Source organism: Nelumbo nucifera, chromosome 1 (assembly GCF_055504915.1).
Source record: "Nelumbo nucifera cultivar China Antique chromosome 1, China Antique-T2T, whole genome shotgun sequence".
In the NCBI taxonomy this organism is placed as follows: domain Eukaryota; kingdom Viridiplantae; phylum Streptophyta; class Magnoliopsida; order Proteales; family Nelumbonaceae; genus Nelumbo; species Nelumbo nucifera.
Genome location: NC_142649.1, coordinates 63,808,200 through 63,827,376, shown reverse-complemented (window position 1 = coordinate 63,827,376; position 19,177 = coordinate 63,808,200). Strand labels below are relative to the sequence as shown.

The following is a 19,177-nucleotide window of genomic DNA, read 5'->3' as shown; positions in this document are numbered from 1 at the left end:
GTCTCCTTCGTTAAGCGGTACCTGGATGAGGTCTTTGATAGGTTGGTCGCGTTGTGTCTTCACCACATCTTGGAAGTCATAAGCTTCTGTTATTAGTGTTTCTATGGCCGACCATGGTCCTCAACAAGAGAGCAGGTAGCACTGGGGCGCAGTTCTTTGATCTCCATGTGCTACCCCTATACCATATTCGGTGGGGAACTTCATAGCGAGAGGGAATGTGGAGACTACAGCTTGAAGAGCATTAAGGGTTGGCCTACCAAGGATGGTGTTGTACGAATAGGGGCAACGAACCACAATGAAGTCCACCATGGTTGTCGCAGTAACGTTACCGTCTCCAATCAGTAGGGGAAGAGTTATTCTCCCCAAAGAAGCTCATTAGGGGAGTGTTGACGGGGGTGAGGCGCTCTTTGTCGATGTCGAGCTTTTCAAACGAGTCCTCGAAGAGTACATCAGCGGAGCTACCCGTGTCAACCAGGATCCGTCTTATTTCGAGGTGGGCCAGCTCGGCCGTGATGACCAAGGCATCGTCATGCGGGTTTTGAACCCCCCAGAGGTCATCGTTGGTGAACGTGATGGTCTGGCTGTGCTTATTCTTCTGCCCCCGATTGTCTATCTCGCATAGTCGCGCATACTTCTTATTCCCCGAGCTACTCTCCCCTCCTACGGCGATTCCACCTGGTATGACGTGGATCACACTAGCAGGGGGAGCTCGGGGCGGTGGTCGAGCATCCTCCATGCACTGTTCTTCCTGTGTCAGCTTCTCGCTCTTGATAAATCTACTGAGGTATCCGCGCTTGATTAGGTCTTCAATGTGGTTGTGCAGGTCGAAGCAGTTCTCTGTGTCGTGGCCATGATCTCTATGGAACTCGCAATATTTGTCGTGATTCCTCTTGTTGCTTTGCGTTCTCATCTTCTCGAGCCATCGAATATAGTTACGGTCGTGGATTTGCATCAGGACTTCAGACCACGGCATATTGAGCGGCGTGAAGTTCCGATAGGTTGACGGGAGTGTCCATGGTCTGTGGTCGGGTCGGCGGTCTTGCCTCTTATGGTCTCGATCTGATCTTTCTGACTTTCATTCCTCAATATCTTTCCTCCTCTTGTCGGACCTCTCTTCCTCATCCCGTAGTTGTGTCTGCGCTTCTTTTGCATTGATATACTTCTACGCATGGCTCATCAGCGCAGCCAGGGTTTGTGGAGGATTTTTTAAGATGGAAAAATTGAATGGGGATGGGCGGAGGCCATGCTGGATAGCGGTGACAGCCACGGACTGGTTCAGGTTCCAGACCTATAGTGCTTCCTTGTTGAATCTAGCCAGGTAGTCCCTAAGGGACTCATTTTTCTTCTGTCGCACTTGCATAAGGCTGGCCAAGGTCTTCCAATGCTTTTGACTTGCTGTGAACTGAGCGCAAAACTGGGTCTCCAGCTGCTCCCACGACGCTATTGAGCGTGGGGGCAGGGAGGAATTCCAGGTTAGGGCTGGACCTGCGAGAGTGGCCACTAAGGTTTGCACATCAAGCCCTCGGAGGATCCGTGCAACATTAACATAGCCTATAATGCTTCGATATGGTCGATGGGATCAATGTTTCCATCGTACTTGTCAAGCTGAAGAGCCCGCCATCCAGTGGGAGGTACCTCGTTCACAATTTCCTAGGTGAAGTGTGGCTCCTTGGCCATGGGCATGAGTGGTGGCACGAGCCGATCTTCAGCTGGCGTCGTACTTCTCTGGCTGCGCTCTAAATCCTCTAAGCTCTGGCGGAGTTCTCGAATCTCGTCATCCCTTTGGTCTAGTGCCGTAGTGTGTGTCGCCCTTTCCTTCTTGGGGCGCACTGCACGATCCTTCGCAGAGCTGGACTCGGCGACGGAGACCACGTGAGGTGGCATCCATCTGCCGAGCCTCTCTTTGGCAGGGATCCGCGTGGTTTAGTGTGTCCTATTATGAGAGCGAACGGAGGGGGCCGACCTTCTTGTCGTATCTTGCTTTTCTCGGTTGGACCATGCTATGCCCTTGCCTACTCGGTGCGCTTTGGGGTCCTTGGGACGAGGATCATCCTTCGTGCATGTTGGTGCGTAAGGGGGGACGGTCGTGCTAGGCGGTGCTGCGGGTCCTAGGTTCTACATCATTTCGAAGATCTTGTCGACCTTTTCTTGCATTGCTCGGAATTGCTCAGGATCGACCACGGTTAGGGGTTAGGAATTTCTTGATACGGAGAATTGTGGTGGCGGGACTCCCGAGACGGGGATCGACCTGTTGAACGCTCGAACTAGTTCTTGTACATCTTGATTGCATGGTAAGGAAAGATTTTCGGGGTGGCTTTTTGTGTATTCCCACAGACGGCGCCAATCTGATGCTACTCAATTCGAGGTGGTGCACGAACTGAGGAGAGCAACCAAATAGTCCTTGCTGATAGGGGAGGCTGAGCTACAAGGACGAGGTCGCGCTTCAAGACCTGTGATCAAGAAAGAAGTTAGAGGTCCGAGGAGTTATTCTCGGGTAAGTACTCCGATGCTCAAGTTAGTAAGAGGTGGTGGGTGGTCGGGCCGAACTATGAGGATGCTAGGGCGATAGCTGGGCGGCCACGTGTCTCACATGACCAGCTCAGCCATGACTCGAACAAATTCTAAGATAAATAATTAACATTAAATATTTATTTTCAAAAGAATTAATATGAGTTACTATAAATATAAAATGATTATTTTGAATTATTAATTACCATTATGAAAATCGTTATTAATTATCATTCTGAATTAATAATGAGAAATATTATTATAAAAATTTATCATCAGTAATTAATTATTCTTAGTGAGTTATTATTAGTAGTAATTAATAGCTGAAATTAATTAATTAGAAGTCATTAATTATTATTAGTACCCCCTCTCTTTCAAAAAGTTAACTCATCATCAATGACAACAACTTGATAAATACATAATTTGATAAAAATAGGTAAATATAATTAATTTATTTTTTTCTTTTGAAAAAATAAATAAGAGAAAAATAAAATGGTTAGCATTGCAAAAGACAAATTATTTAGATTTTTGTAAAAAAAATATTGACCATAAAAACCAATTATTCAAAAACAAGGTTGTTAATCAAGAGTAATTAAAATTATTTAGTAAATAATAATTTTAAGAAATTAATAATTAATAATTAATTATCTGTCTGAACTAAAATGGGTAATTTCAGCAAATAATTTTAAATAATGAACTTTTTCTGTTAACATTTTGTTAATAATAATCAATATTATTAATAGATTAATAGTTATGAAATCAGTAATAATAAAAAGTATATTATTATTATTAACTAATAATATATTCTTATTATGTGTGTATTGATTTTGAAATCAGTAATATTAAAGTATTAAATATTATTACTACTATTATTATTATTTTATTTTTATTATTATTAAGTAATTAATTTGTTATAATTAAAATTTTTAGTTAATTCATAAAATAATATTTTCTTTTTTAATTATTTAAGTTTAATAATATTGAACAATAATAGTATTAATTATAAATAAGTAAACTAATTATATATTTATAAAATAATTAAAATGAATTTAATATTAATATAAAATGATTATATCCCAATTAATAATTAACATTATTAAAATACTTATTAATTATCATTAATTAATTAACATTCCGAAGTAATAATTATCATCATTAGTATTAGTAATAATTAATTATAATTATTGATAATAATAATAATATAATTATATTAATTAATATAATATTATTAATTATAACTACTTATAATAATAATATAATTAATTATTTCATATAAATATTTGAATTATAATTTCTGATAATAATTATAATATAAATAATTAACATTAACTATTTAGTTTCAAAATAATTAATATTAGTTAATATAAATATAAAATGATTATTTTCGAATTATTAATTATCATTATGAAAATATTTATTAATTAGCATTTTGAATTAATAATGAGCATTATTGTTAGTAATAAATTATCAATAATTAAGTATTAGCAGTAATTAATTATAAGAAATTATTTTTCTAAATTAATAATGAGCAATATTATCACTAATTAAGTATTATCAGTAATTAAGTAATAGAAGTAATTATTAAAAGAAATTATTTTTAGTAATTAATTATTATCAGTGAGTAATTATTATTAGTAATTAATAGCTAGAATTAATTAATTAAAAGTAGTTAACAGTAATTAATTAGTAATTAAGAATAATTATTATAAGTAATTAATAGGTTAATTAATTAGAAATAGATTATTATTAGTAATCAATAGCTGGAATTAATTAATTAGTTTAGTAGTTAACAATAAGGGTAAAATACAAAAACCTCCCTTGAAATCTGTAACAATCATAAAAACCTCCCCTATAGTTTCACTTTAGCGAAAACCTCCCTCTATTTTTGAAAAAATCAACAAATACCTCCCTTCCATTAATGACCAAGATGGAAATCGTGTAGAAATACATTTTTACCCTTAGACGTCATTCATCTGACCTATTTGAAAAATATCGTACCTAATCATTCATCTCTCATCCCGCCTTTTCCATTCCTTCTAACACCTCCTCTGCCCCATCTCACTTTATTGCCCTGGCTACTATCTCATCATTTCTCTCTTGCTCTCTCATGTCTCAACCCTCTTGATTTAACTCCAAAGTTTAAAGCCCATACTTCCAATTCTACATCAGATAAAAGGAAATGAAAAAAGAAAGAAAAGTAATGTGGGTTTAAATGGTGAACTATTATTATCTTCGTCTTCTTCATAAGAGAAGAAGTTGCAGCAGTAGGAGATATGTTGGTTAGGAGATGAAGGAGAGGCAACGTTTGCAACCCGAAGAAGGTGGACTCCTCCGCACCTACGTTAAGCAATATGGACCAAAGGAATGGCACCTCACCTCTCAACGCATGGGCAAATCCTATCTCAAGCGGTGGAAGAACTGTCTCAAACCTGGTATCAAGAAAGGCTCCTTGACCCTAGAAGAACAAAACCTTGTCATTTCTCTCCAAGCCAAGTATGACAACAAGTGGAAGAAAATTGCCTCCAAAGTCCCCAATCGCACCGCCAAGCGCCTTGGCAAGTGGTGGGAAGTCTTCAAGGAGAAACAACTCAAGCTGCAACAACAACAGCAATAGAAAACCCAACAACAGTAATGTCTCCTGCCCTCGGACAACCCTGACCCATCAACACTCTTGCCAACCCCACCACCCACCACCACTCCTGAACACTCTCTATATGGCCAATATGACCACATTCTGCAAACCTTTGTAGAAAGTACATTCAGCCCAAGCTCCTCAAGCTCCAGCAGAAAAGTACGATCACATGCTTGATGCCTAGTCATCTCCCACTCATAGGATGACGACTGTGGCCTATTTTTTTCTAGAAAATTACCTAGTTAGGATCGTTCCGGAACAGAGAAAATCTGGATTTCCTTACCAAGAACTAAAAGTTCGCCTTCCATTTGCATTCTACATTCTTATTTCTTCTACCGTTTTTTCCTTCTACCTATTTCAATTTCAGGGTTGTTGTTGACAGCTGCATTTTAGTGATGTTCTCATGCTTAATCTTGAAACAATGGCATGGAGTACCCTTGTAACTACTCGTCAACAACCTGGTACAAAAGACAGCCATAGTGCAGTACTCGTGGGGCATAGGATGATAGTTTTAGGGGTACCAATGGCTCCAAGAAGGTAAACGACCTTCATATATTGGATCTTAGAACAGAAGAATGGACCCAACCCAAATGTGAAGGGACCCCACCTTCCCCTCGTGAGAGTCGTACGATGACAGACTTGTGATATTTGGAGGTAGTGGAGAAGGGGAAACTAAGTTCGTTCTTCCTAGGTTGGTCATTCTTCCTGGGTTCGTTCCTCTTCAGTTCTCTTCAAATAGAAAAAAGGTGAAACTAGGATATGAATAGAGGGCACAGAGTATATAATATAGACATGGGTATTTTAGTAAAAAAGGTTTACAATAATTCGTAAAAGGGTAAAATAGGTATTTAAAAAAAAGATGATTGGTTAAACATTTTTCTCCATGGTCACTGACGAAAGGGAGGTATTTGTTGATTTTTTCAAAAATAGAGGGGAGATTTTTGCTAAAGTGAAACTATAGGGGAGGTTTTTATTATTGTCATAAACTTCAGAGGAGATTTTTGTATTTTACCCTAATAGTAATTAATAGCATAGTTTCCTTTTTTTTTTAAGAAATGATTGAAAGTGAGAGCTTCCCACTTCTCACAACTCTGCATGGTGGTGGTCTCCACTCTACATGTTAGTGGGTTCTTTTCTTGAACTACCACTAATCAGAATTTGACACGTGTTCACTTTGTTTAAATCTTTAGAATATGAGGTGTCCGAATGGAGGAGAGTCATATGTCTGATTGGGGGAGGTTTTTGCCTGAAATCATTTAGTCAATTTGGCTTGTAGTTAGAATCAGAATCGGAATTGGAATGGTCCATTCCCATAGTCTGTTTGGTTCAGACAGGAATCAGAATAGAAATGGGAGTCAATAGGAATGGGATTTCATTCCCAAGAGAGGGGCAAGAAATAGCCATTCCCTCAAATGGGAGAATGCCATTCCAGCAGGAATGGGAATTGGATTCCGATTCCACCCAACCAAACAGTTGGAATCAGAATAACCCATTCCAATTCCAGACCCCTATTCCCACCCAAACAACAAGAGAAAACTACATTTAATGAGACCCGTGGTGACATTCGATTCCAATTCCGATTCTCTTGTTTGTATGGTTTATGAAATAAAATGCTCAATACCCATGGTGACATCTTGATCTTTTTTTTTAAGGCAAGTGATCTTGATCTTACTTAGTCATTAAGTTTACTCTGCATATCTCACTCAAGAGAAAAAAAAATGTGTTATATAATATGAATACTTTTGTTTTCATTTATTTTTGAAATTGTCACATTAACAAAAAGATTATAATATTAAACTATGTTTTTGTTTGAAAAGCAAAACAAGTTCAAACAATCAAAATAATGGTTTGTAGTATAAAAGTTATATGATTTATGAAAAATGATACTAAGGGGATGTTCTCAATAATGAATGAACCGAATACCCCTTAATAACCAGATAAAATACATTTTTTAACCAGAAATTAAAAAATACATCTTTGGGTTTTTTTAATAGAACACTTTTGGTTTTAGTTTTGAAAAAAAAAAACCGCATATAACTAAAAACATGTTTTCTGAACCAGTTTCAAATCAGCCGGTTTTGTTTTATTTTATATTTGGAATCAGCAACAAAAAATAAAGAATAGCATTGGAGAACATCCCTTGAATTGTGTGGTTCAGAGCTACGTTGCTTTGATTACTCTTCACAATCTTTCAAACATCTCTTTACCCCAATGCTTTACCTTAAGACCACCCTAAATGAAAGCACTATTTTCAATTGCTGTCATTGGATAGGATTTTGTCAATATATAATTCATAAGGTCCCGTTCGCTTTTCAGTAAGTTATTTTTTCGGGTAAATACAATTACTTGGGTAAGTTTTTCTTGAGAATCACTTTTCGGGTAAGTGCATTTATCCATGTTCTTTTATTTCTCATGTAAATAAGGCAATGGTCATTTTAGTCATAAAAATCCATTATTAAAAAGGGCAATTTTATCTCATTCAAGTGTTGGTAACTTTCCCCCTATATGGAAAATTTATTTACCCACATAGGAGATGAATCACTTACGAGTCCGGATCTCCTGCCCACGTTTATTGCAGCCACACACGGAGAACATCTCATCCTCTGCATAATTTTATGCAGGGGGAGATGTTCCCAATTCACAGGGGGTGGTGTATTGTGGGTAGGCGTGGGCAGGAGATCTGGAGTCATCACTTACCCGGGTAAGTGATACTCAGGAAATTAAACTTTCCCTAGCTCCCTGGTCCCCACATAAATCTGAAAAAAATTTCACTTGTATTCAGGGTTTTCAAATCGTTTTTGACTAGACAGTTGACTGTTTGGTCTGCAAATCATCCAGACAATCAGTTTCGTTTCATTCCCATTCCCAAACCATGGTTGAACCATCAATCCATTCGACTCGATACAAAGGTTTTTGGCCTTTTTATGTTTTAATTATTATTTTTTTTTTAAATTGCAACAAGCCATCATTCAGACTGGGTGGTCGAACCACTGACTCTGAATCCAGTGGCTAAAGCGGTTCTAGTTCTGCGTCATACTTGTATTGTTCAATTTAGAAGGCGGGGGAAAAAATAAAAAGAAAAAACTTTCACTGGGGCCCATTATCTTTTGCAGACATTTAAAAGGCCTGTGTTCCCTTGTGAGCAAGAAATGTATAAGTTGTTTAAGAAAACCACTACCAGAATATAATACAGAATTTTATCAAGTCTTTTCCTTTTTCTTTTCAAAATGATTTTGACTGTGTATGCGACCTACAAGCTATTAGAACTTTAAGGCCCATAATAGATTTATAAGAACAATTAGGCCAGAAAGACAGGCAGTCCAAGGCTCCAAGCCCATCGCACAAGGCCTTGGCCCAATTCATATTCTTTCTTTCCGTCTTTAACCTTTAAACTCTCGCATATTCTATAATTTGTATTCTAGGCCTAGTTTGGGAAAAGTACAAATACAAATATATATAGTGTAAATACAGGTTTAGAAATGCAAAATATAAGGCATACACAATATATATTTGTATTTGCACTCTTTCCAAACTGAGCCCTAGGTTGTGTTTGATTGCAGTGCAATTTTATTTATATTAATACAAATGCATGAAAGTGCAAATGAAAAGAATGCAAATTCTGGTTTAATTTTGTTTTGTTTTACTTTATTCTTCTTCAGATCTTATTTTTCTTCATTTATATTGCAATCAAACAAATAAGGTAAATTTTGAACTAAAAACAAATCATGATTTGCACTGAAATCATTTTCACTACCATGATTCTGCATTGGTGCAAATCAATTTGCATTGCAACCAAACACAGCCCTATGAACAAAAATAAAATAAAGATGATGCAAAACTGAAACCAAATTTTTGTTTTGCTGACATTGAGTTCAATCACTGTTTGATCATTCAGCTTTGCCACTATCTATTCGGGGTGGTATTTTTTATCTTCTGGTGAACTTACAACCCTATGGACTTGCACTCTCATGGTTTGAGACTTTGAGTCCTGGTTATTTGGAATGGAAAGATCCGCCATTGTTGATTTGTTTCTTCTCAACAGTGGGCTGCCGTATAGAAATTAAACAAATTCTGAAATGGGCTTAAAACTGCTTGACTGATTTTCTTGTAGCCCATAATCATTTGAACTGCAGGATGCTTTATTATTTTTTTTCATCTTCAACAATCGTTTGTTAGATCTTTGTCGTTTTAAGAAGTTATTAAAGGAGTAGTGGAAAAAAGAACTCAGTTTTGTTATTACTAAAATGCACCCGCATCGGTAGCTTAATTACTAAAGGATGACCCTGGCTATGTCTCTATGAGGTATGCCATCGATCATCGATGATTATGATATCGTGCAAGTTTACCGAAATACCCTTTATCTTTTATTGGATCTATGATTCTTAAGTTCATCGCCTATCTCCCCAAAAAGTGGCTTCTCAAGCCTCAGCGTATGCATGGGATCAAATAAAATAATATAGGATTTGTTTGGTCCATATATTTCTCTCCACTATCTTTTCTCTCCTCTTATACGTGCCACTCAATTAATTCTGTGTCGTTGCCAATAGATTTCCATGTGAGAGCAATCCAGCAATTACTGCCATAGTAATTATTGATTATTACTGTTATTATAAATTACTGTAATTTAGTAATTAATGATTATTACAATAATTTAATAAATATATCTATTTATTTTAAGAATTACTGATTATTGCTGTTATCGTTAATAAATATTTTTAATAAATTACTGATTATTACTTTTATTATAAATTACTGTAATTTAATAATTACTGATTATTACAGTATTTTAATAAATATATCTATTTATTTTAATAATTACTGATTATTACAGTAATTTAATAAATATATAATTAGTGATTATAATTAATAATTACTGTTATTATAAATATTGTTAATAACTAGATATTTAATTTAAAATTATAAATACTGTTAATAAATTACTGATTATTACAGTAAGTTAATAAATATATAATTAGTAATTACTGTTATTATAAATATTGTTAATAAATAGATATTACTTTAATTTTACTTTAAATTAAAATTATAAATATTCTTAATAAATTTAATAATTATTTTTATATTAAAATAATTAAAAATATTATTAAAAGTATTGTTATTGATTATTTAATAAAAAATTATAATTGCTGATATATACTGTTATTTTAATTTAATATTGGTAATTATTAATTTAATGAATATTGTTAATAAATCCTATTCATAAATTTAATATTTATTGTTATATTAAAAATAACTAAATAATATTATTAAAACTATCATTAATGATTGTTTAATTAAATAGTATAATTACTTACTATTATTGATAAATGTTGTTAATAATTCTGGCAATCGACAGTTCGACTGTCCGGTTTGAATAGATGGTTCATTATGACTACAAAAATTATGGAACTGTTCTGGCCACCGATTTTTGGGTCGACAATTTGATCATCCGGTTTGAGCAGACGGTCCATTCTGACAACAAAAATTATAGGCAAAAAATTGAGTTTGTGAGGTCCATTAAGTAGTATCATACGTGTTATGTCATTCAAGCATGTGACTCATACAACCTGAAAACAAAACTGTTCTAGTCATTGGTTTTTTGGTCAACGGTTTGACCATTCGGTTCGAATGGATGGCCTGTTCTGACAACAAAAAATTACAAGTAAAAAACTACAGAACTATTCTGGCCACTAGTTTTCGGGTCGATGGTTCGACCATCCGATTCGAACGGATGACCCATTCTGACAACAAAAATTATAAGCAAAAAATTGAGTGTGTGAGGTCCATTAAGCAGTATCATACATCTTATGTCATTCGAGCGTGTGACTCATACGACCTTAAAATGGAACCATACTGGCCACCGGTTTTTGGGTTGACAGTTCAACCGTCCGGTTCGGACAGACAGCTCGTTCTGACAACAAAAATTAAAAAAATAAATAAATAAAAGGCCAAAAACCATTGAACAGGTTAATGGGTTAACGGTTCAACCACTCGGGTCAATGGGTCGTTGACCAATTCAACGATTTTTGGCCAGGGACCGGGATTAGGGTAAAATGGAACTGGTTGCCTGGACGGTTCCCAATTAAAAAAATAAAAAACAGATGACCCGTTCTAACAAAAAAATTACAAGCAAAAAATTGAGTGTGTGAGGTCCATTAAGCAGTACCATACGTGTTATGTCATTCGAGTGTGTGACTCGTACGACTTGAAAACGGAACCGTTCTGGCCACTGGTTTTTGGGTCAACAGTTCGATTGCTCGGTTCGAACAGATGGCCCATTCTAACAACAAAAATTAAAAAAAAATAAAAAAAATGATCAAAAACCATTGAACGGGTCAATGGTTCGACTACCTAGGTCAATGGGTCGTTAACCGATTCAACAAGTTTTTGCCAGGGACTGAGATTAGGATAAAATGGAACTAGTTGCTTGGAGGTTCCCAATTAAAAATAAAAAATAGCCAAAAACCATTGAACGGCTTAACGGGTCGATGATTTGACCACTCGGGTCAATGGATCATTGACCGATTCAACGGTTTTTGGTTAGGGACTATGTCAACAGGTCGATGGTTCCATTCCAGCCCCTGCGAAGCAGGGCCCCTCCGCTAGTTATTAGTATGGCTCAAAAAGTTTTTTATGGGTGTTTTTTTGTCTTTTTATGTTTATTTTGTATGCTTGTACACACGCCTAACACATTGTTAACTTTGGCCCATAATTAACACTCTTGTTTCTTTAGCAAAATTTCAGTTTTCTTTTTTTTTTTTTGAATTTTTCTTATTCTACCCATCTAGAATACGAAGAATAAAAAGAAAAGAAAAGGAAAAAAACTCTTTTAGCAACTTGAATATCTTGAAAGCAAAAACTTATGTGAACATGGCATTGAGCCGTAGAGCACACTAGGAATATTTTGTGTTAATGTATTATGGTAAATTCAAGGGGAGATGTTTCCAATGTGTGGCTAAATGCAAACAAGTTTGTATAATCATTTGATTTACAAAATCACTTTGAAATGAAGTTTAAAAAGCAATTAACATATCAAACAGTTCCTTTCTAAATGCCAAGACCCTTGGAAAATGCTATTGGGGATGGAGCATTATCACTGGTAGGGATATTATTCCCAAGGTTTTTTTATGGTGGGCATGGAATGGTTATTTAATTGATATATGGAAGGACCATTAGATTTCATATATTCTTCAATATAGGATACTTCTTATTAGACCCTCTAACAATTTCATCACTAGAATATAAGAATGATCAACTTATATCAATCCATAGAGGTGTAAATCGGGTCTCCATCTTTTTGAGTTTCGAGAGAGCTTTCCTCTCGAGATTCTCTCGAGATTTTTTCTCGATCTCTCAGTCCATCGTCTACTTTGTGCCCGAGAGATTTCTTTTGGGGTGGCTCCCTTCGGGGAGTCCCCCTTCCATTACTCTTTTTCCTTCTTTTGTTCCTTTTCTTCCCTCTTCCCCTGTTTTCATTCTTTTTTCTTCCTCCCATCTATTCTTTTTTCTTTTAATTTATCCGCCTCTTCTGTGTTCTTTTATTTTCTTTTTGTAGGGGTTTTGACAAAGGGGGTTGCTTTCTCTTAGGTCCTAAATTGGGCGATCAATAATAGTGGTTACTACTTTGCGTTTTTCCGATGGTTATTTCCATTCGCAATTCTTCGATGCAGTTAATGTCAGTTCCATTTGCAGTTCTCCGGTGGATGCAATTATGGATGCCAGTTACAATCTCTGGTGGCGGTTGTAATGTTTGGGGTTTTGTTGTCTTTTGCATAACTACTCCAACCATAGTCTTACTGATACTTTGCAATTTGGCACAAGCCCAAGTGGGCCTAGGGTGGGGACATGTCGTGCTGCGGGTTGGGTTGGGCCACAAGTCGAGCCTTGGGCCATGCCATGAGAGGCATATTTAAAAAAAAAATTGAAAGAAATAATGAAAATTTTAAAACAAATTAACAAAATAGATAAAAAAATGAAAAATCTTAAAATTTTATTTTATATAATATATATGGGTCATGTCGAGCCAGCCTGCAAACCTAAAAACCAAAGCCAGGCACATGCTACAATGATAGGTTAGGTTGTGTCAAACCACAAGTGTCATGTCCCAATTTATGGATCTATCAACCCATCTACCAAAAGCTTGGGAATTAGATCTTATTGAGTCCATTCTTCCTTTTCCCACAAGAAGAGTTATCAAGAACATATACATCCCTATGCATGAGTTATTGAATAAGATAGATCCATGAGCAGGGGAACATGAATCCGATAAAAGTCATTGACTTTATTACTAATAAATGCATATAAACATATTTCATACATATACAATTATATATGCGTTAGGGTTGTACCCTGGTTGGCCAAGCTACCACGTGGTTGTTGTCGTGTCCTGAGGTTGATCGACGTCTTCGACCACATCAATTAGACAGCCTATCATGCGCCGCAATGGTTCGAAGATGTTGATAAACATCTATGCCAAAGATCATGGGATCATACAAAGACCTCAGTGACCGCTCTCCTCATTCAAGCATTGGGTGCCCCACAAGTCACAAGTGCTCCCTCATGTCGATCCTCTAGTCGAGGACCCCAAAGGACACGTAGAAGATCCCATGTTGCTAAAGGTTGAATGTGAGCAATCGTAGCTAACTCAGAGGTCCGGGTCCTATGCCCAAAACTGAGCCCACAACACTCACTCTTAGGGATCCTAGCACTATGGAATTCACATCCTTGCCAAGGAGTGCCTTGGGCCTCAAGTACAATCATAGCAACAATAGTAGTGTTTGCATGCCAAATCAAGCTTGGTCAAGGATTGCCTCGCACCCCCAAAATCGCCCAAGTGCACCGACATCATCAATGAAATCAAGGACATGCATGAGTACTTAAATGAGCTCGAGAAAAGCCACCTTGACTGTAACGTGCTTGCCTCTAGATCTTGTCCCAACAAGGTTCCTGTCTTCACACATGAGATCATGGATGAGCTTCCCCTTATGGAATGGAGGCCACCTCAGTTAAAAAAGGTATGACAGAACCATTAACCCCATAGATCATTTAGAGGGGTTCAAGACCACAATGCTTCTATACGGGGCCTCAAAGGCCCTAATGTGCAAGGCCTTTGCCTCTACCCTGTAGGGGCAACTCAATAGTGGTATTACACACTACCCCCTCAGTCCATAAGTACATGGGACCAGTTTGAAGATAAGTTCTCGACATAGTTCACCAGTAGCAAACAACACTGGAAGATGTCTGCTAACCTCATGCCGCTCAAAAAGAAAATATGGAGAGCCCCTAAGAGAATTCTTGGAAATGTTCAATGTTGAGTCGATCCATATCCAAAACTTGGATCAATCCACAGCAGTGGCCGCTCTAATGCATGATTTGCGCTCCTTGTGCTTCATCTTTTTGTTGGAGAAGAAGGCCCATCTAGAACATTACCAAACTCTTGGAACGAGCATAGAAGTACATTAAATGTTGAGGATGTCAGACCGAGGTGTTGATGCAGATCCGTAATCATCGCTTTGTCGATGGTTGGAGAAGTTGAAGTTCCAAGAAAATAAGAGAAGTAGAGACAAGTACTGCAAATTCTAGAGGGACCACGACCGCAATACAAAGAGCTGCAAGGACCTCTACAATCACATCGAAGACCTTGTCCGACAAGGATACCTCAGTGGGTTCGTAGCCAATCCCCAAGCACCCTATAAGGGCAACCTGGGCTATGCTGATGCGCCTAACGACCAAGATCCCCCCACAACTGGAGTCGTTATTTAAATATCTGGTGGGACGACTTTAGGTTAGGAGAGCTCTTCAACCCCAACTAGAAAGAAAATCGAATGCTAAAGAAGCCACAGGTCGACACGCCCATCACATTTATCGAGGACGACATCTAAGGAGTCTAGACACCACACAATAACACCCTAGTGATAACAACAAACATCACCAACTTTGAAGTGCGTCATGTGCTCTTAGACAAAGGCAACTCGATTGTTATCATTTTCGAGGAAGCCTTCATGAAGATGAAGATCAGGTGCAACCGACGCAGTTGATCAACACCCCCTTGGCCGGGTTCTCTAGTGAGTCATTGACACCGGAGGGCAATATTACCTTGTCGATGACAATAGGAAATAGACCCTAGAAGAGTACAATCCTAGTAGATTCCCTAGTGGTAAGGGTTTGGTTGCCCTATAACGCCTTTCTCAGTTATCCTACACTAAATGTGTTTTGCACTTTAATCTCTATTTACCACCTAGCATTGAATTTTCCCATAGATCGCGGCACTGGCATAGCCCAAGGAGACCAGCGCACTACATGACAATGCTATGTAGCAGCCTTAAAAAGAAAAGCCACCTCCTAGGAATAGGAAGCTCTTGTTTTTTATGACCTAGACCTTCAAGACAAGATCCACACACAACGTGGTGGTCAACCCATTGAGGGTTTGATTCAGATACCTCTCTTCAATGGTGATTCGGAGAAAACTATACAAGTGGTCTCCTTACTTGAGGACTTCAATGGTGATTCGGAGAAAACTGTCCAAGTGGGATCCATACTTGAGAATGGTCCTCGAAACAACATTGTCCAATTTATAAAGTCTAATGATGATGTCTTTGCTTGGTCTATAGCGGATATGTTAGGGATTGACCCCCATGTCATAATGCATTGGCTCAACGCTAACGTTGGGGCACGCTACCAACCTATACGATAGTAAAAGAAGAGCTTCATCCCAAAATAGTGGCAAATGATAAATGAGGAGGTCAATAAACTCCTTGCCATGTATTTCATCAAAGAGGTGACCTAGCTAGACTAGTTGGCGAATGTAGTGATGGTGAAAAAGGCCAACGAGAAATGAAGAATTTGCATCAACTTCACCTTCACCAAGCCTGCCACAAAGATACTTTTCCCCTATCGAGAATAGATTAGTTCATCAATGCAACCATGGACCATAAATTACTTAGTTTCATGGGTGTCTTTTTTGCTACAACTAGATCTAGATGCACCCCGACGACTAAGAGAAGACCACATTCATCATTGGGGTATTTATTGCTATAAGGTCATGCCCTTTAGCCTCAATAACCTTGGCACAACCTATCAGCAAGTGTGCAAGTCGAGCCCAATCCGCATTGTAATTTGATGCACTCATGTTGGACTCGGGTTGATCAATGAATCCACTCTAAAATTATACATGTATGTATGCATTTATGCAAATATATATATATATATATATATATATTCGGTAAAACGTGCATGTACATATGTAAATATGTATGCAAAAATTTACATACATACATGTGTATGTATGAATGTATATAGTTGGGTCAGGTTCGGGCTACCTAAGGTCTAGGCCAGGGCCTTGCTTGAAAAATAAAAAGCCTGAATTCTTGGGCCCAGCCCAGCACAAGGACCGAAAATCCATGCCCAACCCGTGTAAAATTTTGGGCTTGGTCGATTTAGGCTCGGAATAGGGCCGCCCAAGTTGCACCCCTATTGATTAGAGACTAGTGAATCGTATATTCAAAAAACAACTCAGTCAAAACGCTAAAGCCATAGGGGTATGAGGGTTGAAGCCAACCCTAAAAAGATCCATGCCATCCTATATAACAGACACATAAAGAAGTGCAACACCTCATAGGATGGATTGTTGCACTCAGCATGTTTATGTCGAAGTCAGTGGACCTCTGCCTCCCATTCTTCAAAGAACCGAAGAAAGTGAAAAACTTCCAATGGACCAAAGAATGTGAACATGTCGTCTAGGAGCTAAAATTGTACTTGAGTTCACCACCTATGAGGTTGACAATGCCGAATGCAAGAGACTAGTTACTTTTATACCTCTCTACTAGCAATGTGGTGGTCAGCTCAATTCTGGTGAAAGAAGATGATGGAGTTTAGAAACCGACCTACTATACCAGCAAAGTACTCATTGACGCGAAGACCAAATAACCAAACCTAAAGAAGGTCACCCTGACTCTTGTGACTTCAACCACAAAATCTGACCTTACTTCTAGGCCCACAACATCCATGTCCTCACATATCAGCTCCTTAAACAAGTGTTATAGAAACCGAAAGACCTCAGGCCTCCTGAAATTCGACCTCGACTATGCTCCTCAACCTATCATCAAAGCTCAAGCCATAGCAGACTTCATCGTTGAATGCACCTTCTCAGCCTCCGATCTAGCCGAAGATCTTTCAACATGGACTCTCTACATTGATGGTTCCTCCAACTAGAAAGGGAGCAGTGCCGGTCTCTTTCTTCTCAAACTGGATGACATCGCCCTTTGAATACACCCTAAGGTTCAACTTCAAGGCTTCCAACAATGAAACTGAGTATAAAGCCCTCATAGCTAGACTATGCCTCGCTCATTGAAGTCTTCAATGACTCCTAGCTCGTGGTAAATCAAATTAGTGATAGATTTAAAGCTTGCGAGCCCAGCATGGCCAACTACCTTGAGAAGGTTCAAGAGCTTGTTGCTCCGTTTGAGTACTTCTCCATACAACAAATACCATGAGCTGAGAAATGTCTGTGACAACACCCTGTCCACGCTATCCATCTCGTGACAAGCCAACCTTGGCCTCGGGGGAACAACTCGAGTTAACACCTTGGCTCACTCAAGCATGGCTAATGTGACTCTAGCGGTCTTCCCAGTGCAGTTGCAACCATACTAGATAGATCACATCTTCCAGTATCTACAAGACAATGCTCTTCCACAAGATCGAGTCAAAGCCAAGAAGCTGATACATAGAGCAACCTGATATTGCATCATTAGAGGAAACCTCTGTTGAAGATTGCACACCTTGTCATATTTGATATGTCTCCCCTTATATGAAGTTGAATATATGCTCAAGGAAATCCACGAAGGAATCTAAGACGACCACCTTGACGCCCCAACTATCATGTACAAAGCTCTCTAACAAGGGTATTTTTAGCCAAGTATGAAGCAAAATGTTGCACAACTCATACAAAACTGTGATTGCATTCGAAGACACTCCAATATACTCCACCAACTAGTAGTCCCCTTAATGTTGGTCAATAGTCCTTGTGCAATATGACATCATCGATGCTTTCCCTCCAACATCCAGTTAAAAGAAGTTTCTCCTTGTAGCTATTGACTATTTTACAAAATGGATTGAGGCCAAACCCCTATCACACATAACAACTCAAAATGCCCAAGGTTTTTTGTAGAGATCCATCATCTGCCGCTTTAGCATTCCTTGTGTTCTGATTACCAACAATGACACTCGGTTCATAAATATAAAGTTCAAAGTGTACTATGTCGAGCTCATAATCAATCACCACACCACTGTGGTTCATCGTCCAGAGCAATGAATAGACCAAAGTCATCAACCACACCCTACTACATGGTTTGAAAACATGGTTAAATAGAGCTAATGGTAGGTGGGTATAAGAACTTCCTAGCATCCTTTGGGCTTACTAGACTACACCAAGGACAATGACCGAGGAGACCTCATTTAGCCTGGCATTCAGAGTGGAAGTGGTGATCCCAACAGATATTGGGTCCCCTATGCTTCAAATTGAGCTCTATGATGAAATGACTAACAAGGACGATCTCCGAGCTGAACTTGACCTTCTAGAAGAAAATAGAGACCAAGCCCAAGTTAGAATGGCTAAGTACTATGACACGCAAGTTCACCATAGATAGGTCAAGGCAGGAGATCTTGTGTTTTGCAAAGCTATCATACCAAAGCTTGGTGTGTGTAAGCTCAGACCCAATTGGGAAGGACTATACAAAGTGAGCAAACTATTAGGGACAAGCTCCTACAACCTAGAGGACCTCGATGGCAACCTCATACCACATAGTTGGAACTTCAATAACTTGAGGATGTACTACCAATCGAGGATTTCGAACTGAATGGCGGCCAAATTCTCTTGCAATTTCTTGAGTAATGAAGTTATTTTTGTGCAAAGGTATCCTAGTCCATGACACTACACACTGAGCATGACACACTTTGATTTGATCAGGTAGTGATGGTCGAGGCCCAATACTTGGATCGGTCTAGGACCAAACCTGTGGTGTCTGAATGACTCTACAGAGCCGA

General features: G+C 38.1%; 1 protein-coding gene across 1 annotated transcript; it reads right to left on the bottom strand.

Annotated features, from left to right (window-relative positions):
* Positions 1 to 325: 325 nt before the first annotated feature.
* LOC104594434 (uncharacterized) lies at positions 326 to 973 on the bottom strand. Its single transcript, XM_010254718.1, has one exon. The coding sequence runs from the start codon at positions 971 to 973 to the stop codon at positions 326 to 328; it is 648 nt and encodes a 215-aa protein (XP_010253020.1).
* Between the last annotated feature and the right edge of the window lie 18,204 nt (positions 974 to 19,177).

Excerpts from the sequence above, each read along its gene's own strand:
- LOC104594434 (XM_010254718.1), bottom strand. The coding sequence starts at position 973 with ATGCCGTGGTCTGAAGTCCTGATGCAAATCCACGACCGTAACTATATT.